Source organism: Erpetoichthys calabaricus, chromosome 13, assembly GCF_900747795.2.
Source record: "Erpetoichthys calabaricus chromosome 13, fErpCal1.3, whole genome shotgun sequence".
Classification (NCBI taxonomy): Eukaryota; Metazoa; Chordata; class Cladistia; order Polypteriformes; family Polypteridae; genus Erpetoichthys; species Erpetoichthys calabaricus.
Genome location: NC_041406.2, coordinates 137,675,321 through 137,687,436, shown reverse-complemented (window position 1 = coordinate 137,687,436; position 12,116 = coordinate 137,675,321). Strand labels below are relative to the sequence as shown.

The window sequence follows — 12,116 nt, the reverse complement described above, 5'->3', positions numbered from 1 at the left end:
GAGATCAGGAGGAGGAGTATAGAGAAGGCGACAAGGTTTAGAAGGCTGTAATTCATCAATCACTTTAATACCAATATGGTTATAATATATATAATATATATACATCTACTCTCTATATATAAAAAAGAAAGTGCAACGATTTTATGTGAGTTTTTATGTCACTTTTTTTGTCACGCTTTAAATCTGGCTTATTTCAAAACCTACAAATCTATGTTTGGTATCATTCTTTTCAGAATTTATCAAACTTTAATGTGATGTTAGAGTTTCAGATTCTTATTCTGTTTTTAAATTATAAACTAAAATATCAAGAAAGTCGTGGTTTATAAGAAAGTCAGTTAAAACGAATGGATCGTTTATTTAGTCTCATAAATACTCATTGAGCATAGTGGACCTTAGTTTAACAGGAATACTCCAATCAGTAACAGAGTAAATATTTTATTCACATTTCATGAGTTTTAATCTGTTAAATAATAATTAATTTTTCTTTTACATATTTAAAGAATTTTGTGATTTTGACTCCAATAATTTTTTCTTTTGTACATTTACAGATTTTACTAATATTCTGGCCGCAACTGGAGGTTGGGTGCCAAAGGCGCCAGGGGGTTTGCCCCCCTAGTGTGTGTGTGTGTAATATTATATATATATATATATATATATATATATATATATATATATATATATGGTTGAAATAGTTTTACTGCCAAATAAATGCAAAGAGTATGCGACACGTGTTTCGCCCTCATTCTGGGCTCATATATATGTATGTATATATATATATATGTGTGTGTGTGTGGTATTGCAACTACGACTCAATGTTTACTCGTGATCTTGCAATTACCGTGTACCACAGCAAACATTTGCTTCCAGTGTCAACAAAGTGCATGATCTGTATATGACAACTAACTTTATATCAGATTACATGCGCCACAGCCTGTCTGACAGCAGCTCTTTCAGTACATTCCAGTATCTTCCCAAAGCCAACAGCTGTACTGTTAAGGTGACAGAAAAACCTATAAACGCACAAATGATTAACCTATGAAGTGTTGGGAGTTCCTTCCTACATTTGTATCTCAGGCCCAGGCTGCTTATGGCCCTTCACCGCATACAAATATCCAAGGAAGGCTAGAATTACAAGCACTAATTTACAACCAATAAAGAGTTAATTACAAAATTAGAGGGACTGGTGGAAGGTGGCACCATGCAGCTTTGAGGGAAGAGTAATTGGCAGGCACGTCTTTGATGTCTGTGTTCTAAAAATCACGAATATGAGGATTGCCGTATTGTTTAAATGTGTGTTAAATGACTTTAATCAATCAAATGTGGAGTCTAGTGTCATGGGAGAAGACCATAAAAAATGCACTACAAAGTTTCTTTTTGTTCATATCCCGTGTTATCCATTTATAGTCACAGTCCACCCTTTGTCAAAAAGATAATGTGCCATGTCACAAAGCACTTATTACTTCAATCTGGTTCTACGAACATAATAACGGTGTGACTTCAGTGTGCTCCAATAGCCTGAATGGTCCTGAGATCTAACTCCAACAGAGTGTCTTTGGGATGAGATGGAATGGGGTGAGAGGAATCACAGCACAGAACATGTGATCAGAAAATCTGATTAGACTGCTTGATACTTGAATCAACATGGACAAAGAAACCCTAAGGAATGCCGTCAGTACTATGTAGAATCCAGCATGCCCTGGAGCAGAATTGGGGTCCTATTAAGTACTAGACAGTTGGACCCAAAAAGCTGGGTATGTATACTGCATTTCAAATATTAAGCAGTTTGCAATGGGATCATCAGACATGAATTTTATACACGATACCTCTGTCACCTAGAATGACTTTTGAATTGCTCTGGCCTTACACTTTTGTGAGACGCAGACATGTGTTTCTCATTTTATGCAGTGTAGATGTGGCTTGTATAAAACATGTGGTTTCCTAGTAATTTTCTAAGCGCACAAAGACTATTGGTAACTAAGCTCTTGTAACAAGATGATAAACACCATATGTAAAGCGATTTTGTTTTGGTCCGTCGCATCAACTAACAGCTTAACACTTTCTGGAACTCACTGTGTCTTTAATATCATTTCTGACCGTGCCGTAGGGCATCTGCTTTTACACTATGAAGATCGTTAGAAACGGAATATCATAATGAACTAATACTTTCAATGCTACCAACATATTATATTAGACGCCTTTCTAATACAAGACATTGATTTGAATAGCTGTTGCTACTTTATTATAAAAAATAGTAAGAGCGGAATTACTGTCGGTGCTTTCAAAAGTCTACAATGTCTCTCATCCACACTGCAAATTTGTGGTGATATTTTCAAATGTGGCACTGCAGGGCTTTCTTAAAAGGCTTCAGTTTCAGGAGTTTAACACACGGAGGTACTGTTGGCAAAAGGCTAAAACAGAGGCTAATGTCTGTATTTTTAAATGAAAACTTAGTAGTGTGGAAGTAGTCTTAGCTCCTCGAAAACTGGTTTGCTTATTATTCCAAGAGCTCTGCCTAAAAGAAGTGATGAGGCTGCTTTTTCGTGTTATTGACCAAAATCTGGGACACTTTACCGACAGTATAAGAATCCCTGCCATTGGATATCTCTATGGGTCACAACCCAAAATGTGTTGTGGATTGCAACCATCAGGTTGCGAGTTACTGTTGTATTCAATTGTAATGGGTTGCAGGAGGTTTGCCGCAGGTTGATTAAGCAATCCACATTGCTCAAACAATTGTCCACAATTCTCCAAGGGGAACCAACTCTAACAATCATCCATAATTCTCCAAAGTTGATCCGTGCTCCCACACTCTGACGATCTGCTATAATTCTTCAAAGGGGACCCCCCTGCTACCCCCACACCCTGAGAATCAGCTTTGATTCTTCATAGGGGACAACCATCCGCACCAACGATCGTCTATGCATTCAACAAGGAATGGGTCTCGAAGAAACTAAAAAGGGCAGGGATTGGGTCATGACAAAAAAATAAAAAGTTTGAGAAACCCTGTTCTACTATATTAGCCTGATGTATTTAAAATAAAAACACTTAAAACAAAAAAAACATCTTTTTAATTTGACCTTTTCCCTCCACTGATAAAAGATTTTTTATGTATGTTGGATTTGCAAACATTATGAACTTCGGCGACTTTTTGCACCACTGCCATCTGATCCAAGTACTCTGCAGGATCTCCTGTGACGGCGAACACGCTACTGGATGATGAGACGCACTACATTGACTCATCTTGGATGAAACTTTAAAATAATATGAGCACATTTATTTTTGGTAGAATGGTCAGCGGAGGCTAGGTGGTCATATGGCCATGGTTCCCTGCATGTTTACTTTCCCCAGCATCTCGCCAGGTGAAGTTTTTATTTTTCTGCCCCTTCTGGCCTTTTGACCATAATAACAAACTTTCTGTTATCTACTATATAATAAAAAACTAAGGTCCGGGTGTCCAGTTCCTCAAAGCAATCTGCTTGGTCAGTTTGGTGATGTGAAGAAATAGGAAGTGCGAGTGTGAGGCGCATGAGGAGGAGTAAAGGCGCACGCTGAGACAGTCGCCTTCAAAAGACAAAGTATAAAACCGGGCTGGAGGTGAGAAAGGTGCCTCCAAAATAACGACAGTCTGAGAAGTGGCAACGTGCTCGAGAGGGGGAGAGCTGGCAGGTGAAGACATTCAGACACACCTGAATACAGAAGAAAGGCACTGAAGGTATGCAGGGCAAGAGAGAGAATCATTTTAAAATATTTGCTATTACTTGTTTTGGACAGGTACCATGGCCAGTAATCAATAAAGACTTAAAAGGAATTTAACAATTTAATCCATAATTAAGGACTCTAATTTACCTGTTACTTGTCTGTGTTTACTGCGGTGGGTTGGCACCCTGCCCAGGATTGGTTCCTGCCTTGTGCCCTGTGTTGGCTGGGATTGGCTCCAGCAGACCCCCGTGACCCTGTGTTCGGATTCAGCGGGTTGGAAAATGGATGGATGGATGGATGATTGTCTGTGTTTATGGTGTAAATGTGCATTGGATTTATTCTTATCTGCTATTTTTGATATTTCCTTTACTAACTCATTTATTTCAATTTATTATTTTTCCTTTACTTCTTATGAAGTGCTTCGAGCTTCATGTTTTGTATGAAAATGTGTTCTAGAAATAAATGTTTGCTGTTATCTTTAAACTGTGGTGGGCTGGCGCCCTGCTGGGGTTTGTTCCTGCCTTGCGCCCTGTGCTGGCTGGGATTGGCTCCAGCAGACCCCCCCCATGACCCTGTGTTAGGATATAGCGGGTTGGACAGTGACTGACTGACCATTATCTTTAAACTGGATTTTTCCAAGTGCAAGAATGTGGATGGCTGAAGCAGGAAAAAGTCCTCAAAAATAGGCAAAAGCACTCTTTCACCATCTTTATTTTTTACCATTCATGAAGATTTACTGCCACTTGGCACCTCAGTGCCGATGCAAGGTATACTTAGACAAACATGTTTAACACAATCATGCCAATTTTCCATTCTCGTTTTATTTCCACTCCTTTTCATCCAGAACTTCAGGGAATCTCCTGTGAAATACTGCTGCTTGGTTGGTTTTTGCTTAGTAAGTGCAACGTATGCCAACCAGACTACGCCTTCAATGAGGCTGTGGGAAAACTGTGGCCACTGAATGATGAAAGCCTATGGTGCACCGCAGGGCACAAGGCTGCAGTTGAAGCACGGCTACTTGAAGTGCCTTTTTTTAACACTTGTTTTGGTTGTTTGAACCAAAAAGAAGTCACATGTGGGGCTGATGACACCGCTCACTGAAACTTGCAAATTTTGATCGATAATGAGGAAGTAACTGTGGGCATCAAAGAAGCTAGAAGTATCTGCTCAGCGTGAGACGGTATCAAAAGAAAACAGAGTATAAAAACACCACACACAGACAGAGAAAATTCCCCTGTATGTGTGTGTGGTCACGTACAAAAAACCCACTGCTCAAAACGTACTCACCTGAGCATGACTTGAATTTCAATATACTTCGCTTCTTATGGTACAGACGGCATGAATTAAAAACCGGACATCTGAGTTGAGTTTGCACATTCGCTTCCTAATTGTGTGGATTTTTCTCCAGATACTCCTTTTTCCTCATCCATACCCTAATAATAACACGCAAATTAGGTTAACTGGCCTTATTAATGGCTTCATGCAAGTGGAAAGGCTTCTCACGTTGCTTTGATAGGCTCCTGCCTCCATGCGTTAGAACTTGGTTGAACATATTTGAGAATATTATGTAAATTGATTTATGTGTGTTGGGATTTTGCAGAGAACCTTTGCTACTGGACATCTGAAGCTGATGTCACATTACGTAACAGACTTGCTGACTGTCATTGTTGATCTCATCACTGGACCATGTTATTTTACATGACTGAAAAATAATAATAATTCTTACATTTATATAGCGCTTTTCTCAGTACTCAAAGCGCTATCCACACAGGGAGGAACCGGGAAGCGAACCCACAATCTTCTACAGGGTAGGATTCAAAAGTAATGAGCCTCATTTTGTTCTGACGCGAACGTACTTCGCCGCGCGCCCCACTTGCCAGCGACGGCGACAGTGGGTGTTGGCTTCACAACGCAACGGAGCTCCTACCGCTCTGAGCTTTCGGATCGGCCTTGACGGGAACCCCTGTGCGGTAGTGCGTTACATGGCGGAATGGAAAGTTCGTTAGAGCAACGGTACGCGTTGAAGACGAAGACCATGCTCATTGCCTTCTTCGGAGTGAAGGGGATCATCCACTACGAGTTTGTCCCGCGAGAACAGACCGTGAATGCTGCTTACTACTTGGAAGTCCTGAAAAGAAGCGTCGCACGAAGGAACATCAAGGACAGCTGGAAGCTTCACCACGATAACGCACCCAGCCACACCGCCTTCATCGTGAGCGCCTACCTGGCCCGGGTGAACGTTCTGGTGGTCCCCCAGCCTCCCTACAGTCTGGACGTGTCACCTTCTGACTTCTTGTTTCTGCTCTTCAGCGCTGAAAGGAAAACGCTTCGACTTGATCGAGGACATCCAAGCAAATGTCAAGGCAGCCCTTGCAGCCATTCCGGAACAGGCCTACGTGGACGCCTTTGAGTCATGGAAAAGCTGCCTACAAAAGTGTACTGATGCAGGAGGTGCCTATTTTGAAGACTATTAATTAGTTGTACCGATTTGCTCAATAAATTTGTCTTTTTGAACAAAGGCTCATTACTTTTGAATCCTACCCTGTACAGTCTCCTTACTGCAAAGCAGCAGCACTACCACTGCGCCACCTGTGAGGAAAGTCACTAGGCATCTCACATTTAGCTACTGTGTGCTGACCTTTCATCAAAGTCCTGCTTGCCAACAACGTGCTACCTGATGGAGCCAGTGTAGTATGAATGGTTAACAGGTGCAGCAATATAAGCCAGAATCTCATCTTTCTTTTTCTTCTCTTCTTTCGTGGTATGTAAAACACAAGACATCCAACACACAAGCTTATTTTCTATTAGTGTGGTCCAAAACACTCATATTCCTTATTCCTCAACACTGCATTACATGAACCTCAGTTCCAGATGAGCATTTATTGGTTATCAACTCTCATTCCCACGGAGCCCATCCCTACAACTAAAAACAGTAAATCAACCCTTTTAGATTGTGTCAGGGTAAGTCACATTACACGAATGTTGGAAAAGTTGCATAATATGACACAGCTTTTTGAAATAACATTTGTTGGACAGGGCCAGAACCCTAAAAAACCACTGTTGGTAGAGCAGCAGCTTATATCATTGTTTCATTCGCCAACAGCGGAAATGCAATTCAGATCTTAAAAATGGCCTATAGTGGCACTAGAATGTTCATGCACCCTTCAGAATCTTCTGTTTCTGTGTATAAAATTGACCTAAAATGTGACCAGATTTTTACACAAGTCCTAAAACTAGATAAAGTAAAAACACAATTAAAGAAATGATACAAAAGCATTATACTTGTTCATTTACTGATTGAGGAAAATGATCCAGTATTACAAATAAAATGTGAGCCTCTAGGATTAGCAGTTCATTTAAAGTCAGGTGCTGCTGGGCTGTGAAGGCTGGAGATGTCAAGTGAAATAAAACATGAAATTTTAATTTATCGTTGTTATTTTTTGTTATTTATTCATTTTTTTCAATATATAAATCTATTCAGTCCACTACATGACTGCAGGGTGCCAGAATCAACTCTGGATGGAAAACTGATCCATCTCAGGAGCTTTCACAGGTGTGCTTTTTATGAATACTGAAATGCCTGCTGAGTCTATCAAAGAAGTTTAAATATATTAATCATCAGATGCATAAAACTCCCCTGCAACCCAACACCAGAGTGGCTGCCACTAAAATGTGAAAAGTATCTCAACATGAATTAACTGTTTATAAAAGCTCTTTATGCTTACTAAGAGTTTGTTGCAGGTATGGACACATGGGATTAACTTGATTACTAAGCCATCTAGGACTTGGCAAAGCTTACCATGAACTTTAATTCGGAATGAATGGTAATTTCATGGTGAAAATCTGACTGGGAAGAAAAAAGTTTTACCATAGACCGCTTGAGGCTGAATTTATGAAATTGCTGCAGAAACCATGAAAAATTATTCGTCTGTGTGTGTGTGTAAAATGATGGTGAATGGAAAAGGAAACTTCACCACAGTGCAAGTTCATAATGCAGTGTTCTGGTAGTTTAAATTGTAGTCCATTTGTTCTGTTGGAAATGAAAGCAGACTGGCTTGCTGTCAGAACAAAGGCAGAAAATGAAGAAGGCGAAGCAAGTGCAGGATCAAATTAATGACCTGAGTGGAAACCTCCAAAACTACCAACCTCTTTATTACATGCAAAATTCTGTTTGAAGAAAAACTAAAATACATACATAATACAATTTCATCTCACAAACTGTAACGTAGTGGTGTAAATTCTGAAATTAAAATTAATTAAAAATAGAATGAAACTGGTATGCTTACAGTTCAGTCAGTTCTCTTTAACGTAATGAGACTTTTTAGCATGGCTGCACCATTCACAGTACAGTCGCCCCCCTCTTATTTGACATTTGTGGTTTCAGTTATTCTCCAGTTGGCCATGAACTATTAAATGGGAATTTTTTTTTTGGATCTTGCCGAAAGCGCAACATAAGCCAAAATCATATAAACAATACTTCCAATGATTTGTACCACATGAGATAATGTAATATATAACTGAAATTTTATTTAATATTTGTTAGTGCATACTATTTCTGTAATATTACAAGCGTTTTTTTTTTTTTTTGGTAAAACAGACTGACTCACATGTTAGATGTCTTTGTGATCCTAAAATCTTGCATTTTGTCACCATCAACCACAGTACCAAAGTGTGAAGCCTTCGCAAGGACAGGTACTGAGCTATAACATCGCACACAGATCAGCTCCTCCTGGGAGTTCGGATCAGAATCCCATCATCTTCGACCATGGCTCCACTGTTCAAAGCCCACACACAGCAGCTTAAGTTTCTCTCGACTTTGTGCACACAGCTCTGCCTTTGCACTGTTCTCTTCGGACCATTCCTCCTCTCCCGCACGGCTATCTTCCCCACCTTCACTGCTCCCTTAGTTATTCAGAACATCCAGACATCTCCTCCCAGCTGGTTTGCACTCTGCTTGCTCTCTCTCGCGTCTACCAGAAGCCCACGCAGAGGTCTAGTCATCCTCCTCGGCTCTTGCCTTTTATGGCGCTTGCGCTCATCTGCTCACTTCTTGATTTCCTTTCTCCCAATTCTTTTCCTGCTTTCTTACTTGCCCTGCTCCTTTTCAGCCAACCCTACCCGATGCCATGCACCAGCCAGACTGATAAACCATAATCGATTCATTAAGTGAGTGTGTGTGTGTGTGTGACAGTGCTGTTTATCCTGTGAGATAAGTAAAAAAAAATCAATTTATAAATTAAAGCACAAACATGCCCCCCCCCAATACTTGAGATATCCAAGCTGCACTCCTAGAAGCAATGCCACTATTTTAGGTCACCACAAATGTTCTATTTGTAGTCGTTGTATTGTACATGTGTACTTATAGCATGAGAAGATATCACTAAAGTAGGCAAATTACAATAAAATGGCACGTACGAGGAAAAATGAAGAGTAACATTTGTGATCAGCAGGCCACATCCTTAAAGATTCACCCTAAAATGTACTGGAAGCAAAGTCTTTGTTGTACAGTGATATTGTGTGTCCTTTGATAGGGTTGGTGACCCTTCCATTCCTGCCTTATACCTAAAGATGCCAGCATCGCTTCCAAGCCCCCACAAACCTGGATTGGATTAAGAGGATTTGAGAATGGCAATGTCATGCTAAGATTTAAAATGCTGCATTGCCCATTTGGCATTTGCTCTTGAAACTGTAAATTCAGAAAGAAGAAAACAATGATATATTGTTGTATGTGACAATCATAGCAGGGACAATCCTAGCTTACTTTACGCAGTGCATTGACAGAAGTGTGGGTTACACACAGGAAATGGGCTTAAAAAGAGATGCTATGAAATAATCTTGAGTCATTTCACAAATTAAAATTTAAATAGTGTGGTTTTGTTTTTTTTTTTGTTTTTTTTTTAAATAAACAAAAATGAGCACAACTCTTGTGTAAGATGAGAGGTACATCATGCTTACCTGCTTTCGGAGCTCCTGAGCTGATCTGCTAACAGCATGGCTGTTAACAGAGGGACCTTTGGCCGAGGTTCCAAAATTGTTAGCAGCTGTGGAGGCAGAAGTCTGCTCTCGGTGGCCCTCTGCCTTGTTGTCATTACGCTCCTTCCCTGGCGTGGCCTCTTTGCCTTTGTGTTTCGGAGTGGACTCTCTTTCCTGAGACAATTTGCTGTGACCATTGAAAACTGGAGCAGAAAATGAAGGGGAAAGAAAGAAAGAAAAACACATAAATAGGGAAACAAGACCGTCAGGCTAGTGAAGCACTTAAAACAGCCAGCTGGGAAAAGCGCTCTTTTTGCCTGAAATCCATTTTCAACAATGTGTAAATGACAGGTCAGTAAATGGAGTTCAAAACCGGTTATCAAGCTGGAGTCTCTGAGAGGGAAATGCATCGGGCCTCTGGAAAAAGCAGCAGCTTTGAATAGAAAACGCTAATTAAGTTGGCAAATAATGAAACTTTTATTCAGCAGCTGCAGTGATTCTGCCATCCCTTAATGTTTCAAAGCAGGTAACCTTACTAACCGATGTTAGAAAAGCATTTGGTCAAAGGATAAAACACTGTTACATCTGTATAAACCACATATGGAAATTAGCTACTAAGTGTACATTTTGGAAGTGCAAGTGTTTTTGTTACCTATATTTAAATATTAAGTAGCCAGTACAAAATTACATACAATAAAACCAATTACAAGAACCGTTTGACATTTTAAGAGGACACTAGGTAGCTATAGCTCGTGTCACTGCACATTATTTCGTTAATAATTTTACTTACACTTTCCTGAAAGAGACAATGCAGCAGATATTATTTGTAATATCCAATAGGATGGGTGTATAAACACATACAAATATACACACACGTACACACACACACACACACAGACACACACACACACACACACACACACACGCACACACACACGAGCTTCATTAGCCCAAAGTGGTGAGCAGATCAAGTCGATGCAATGGCAATTACTGACAATTTAAACTATTACAAGTTTATTAAACCTGCGGTATATTGAAACGTAATTTTCAAAAATAAATCAAAAAATATTACTTTTTAGATGAAAGGTGATTTTTGTTAAGCATTTAAAAAAAAAATAAATTATCCATTATAAAAGGTTTGGAAAATCTGTTGCATATCCTCATATGCAAAGAACACTTGTGCTGGATTTAAAAAAAACAAACATGAGATCAAAATAAATTTTAATATATTTTATTTAATAATAAAAAAGCTAAGAAGAACGTCATGATACAAAAGTAACGAGTAAATGGAGGACAAAACTTGCAGAAACTCACAGAATCTTAAAGCGAAGAGCCAACAAGCGAGCAGCGACGTGTGATGAGGGGCAAGCGACAAGCGAAAAATGACAGATAATGGAGTAAGCGACACAACAAGTAGATCTAAATATTTTAATTCAGACTTTATTGTGTTTTATGTTAAAGATCTTCATATGATACACACACACACTAAGGGCTGTCCGACTGAACATCGCTATTCAAATTCATTTAAAAAAAAGGTCTTATTTGAAGGCAAAGCCCGACATTCGATTGTAAAAGTATGGTGGCTTGTTTATCCCGCACTCATTGTGGCATTGAGTTGCTCCTGATGTGCTGTACAAAGCTGCAGTATTTTGCACTTCATCTCCAAGGTCAGCCTATTTGTTTGGTTAGCTCAATATCTTTATTAGAATTAGAAAATTTACAGCTAGACCCCCTTGTAGCCCCCCCCCCCCACCAACTCTCAGGTTTTCCCGATTCCACAAGTGTACTTAGAGACAGTTTTTCGGTGTACTGAAAGTGTCGTCAGCCTGCACCGGATTCTGTCCCGTTCACCCTTAAACCGGAGATGTTGTTGTTTAATGTCAAGTCCTTCTCATTAAAGCAAAATGAAAATTATTCAAAATTGCGATTTTTCTTTTGTTCTTTATTTCGCCTTATACAATTTCTTGTATTAGGAATTTGTTAGTTTTCGCATATCCCTTGGCGTCAGAGCGCAGGGTCAGCCATTGTACAGTGCCCCTGGAGCAATTACAGGTTAAGGGCCTTGCTCAAGGGCCTAGCAGAGTAGGATCTCTTTTGGCAGTGACGGGGATTCGAACCGGCAACCTTCGGGATACCAGCGTAGATCCTTAGCCTCAGAGCCACCATTCCGCCTTTTTGTTACAACGCTTTAAAATTCCCACTTTAGAAGAACACTGTGCCCTACAATTAGTCCTTGTCTTACGCAGTTGGCCGTTTGACACATAATGCTTACAACAATGAGGTGTGATTAAAAATATTAAGGATCACCTGTACTGAAATATTGTTGCATCTGTAAAGGAGAAAAAAGTAGACAGATTGTGCGGACCCTAACTAGATACCATGACAATCCCGTAAGCCACACAGCAGCCATCTTTCCGGGTGAGTCCACAGGTGCGGACGGCCTT

General features: G+C 39.9%; 2 protein-coding genes across 4 annotated transcripts in view; one reads left to right on the top strand and one right to left on the bottom strand.

Moving 5' to 3' along the window:
• Positions 1-12,116, top strand: part of tbc1d31 (TBC1 domain family, member 31) — a 1,102,325-nt gene that overhangs the window by 623,645 nt on the left and 466,564 nt on the right. The window lies entirely within an intron of this gene.
• The window catches only part of jarid2a (jumonji, AT rich interactive domain 2a), a 293,969-nt gene that overhangs the window by 52,426 nt on the left and 229,427 nt on the right, over positions 1-12,116 (bottom strand). For all 3 annotated transcript variants that reach the window (XM_051935491.1, XM_051935492.1, XM_051935493.1), the window contains one exon: positions 9,655-9,875. In XM_051935491.1, the coding sequence (XP_051791451.1) occupies positions 9,655-9,875 (221 nt within the window). The remainder of the gene's footprint in view (positions 1-9,654; positions 9,876-12,116) is intronic.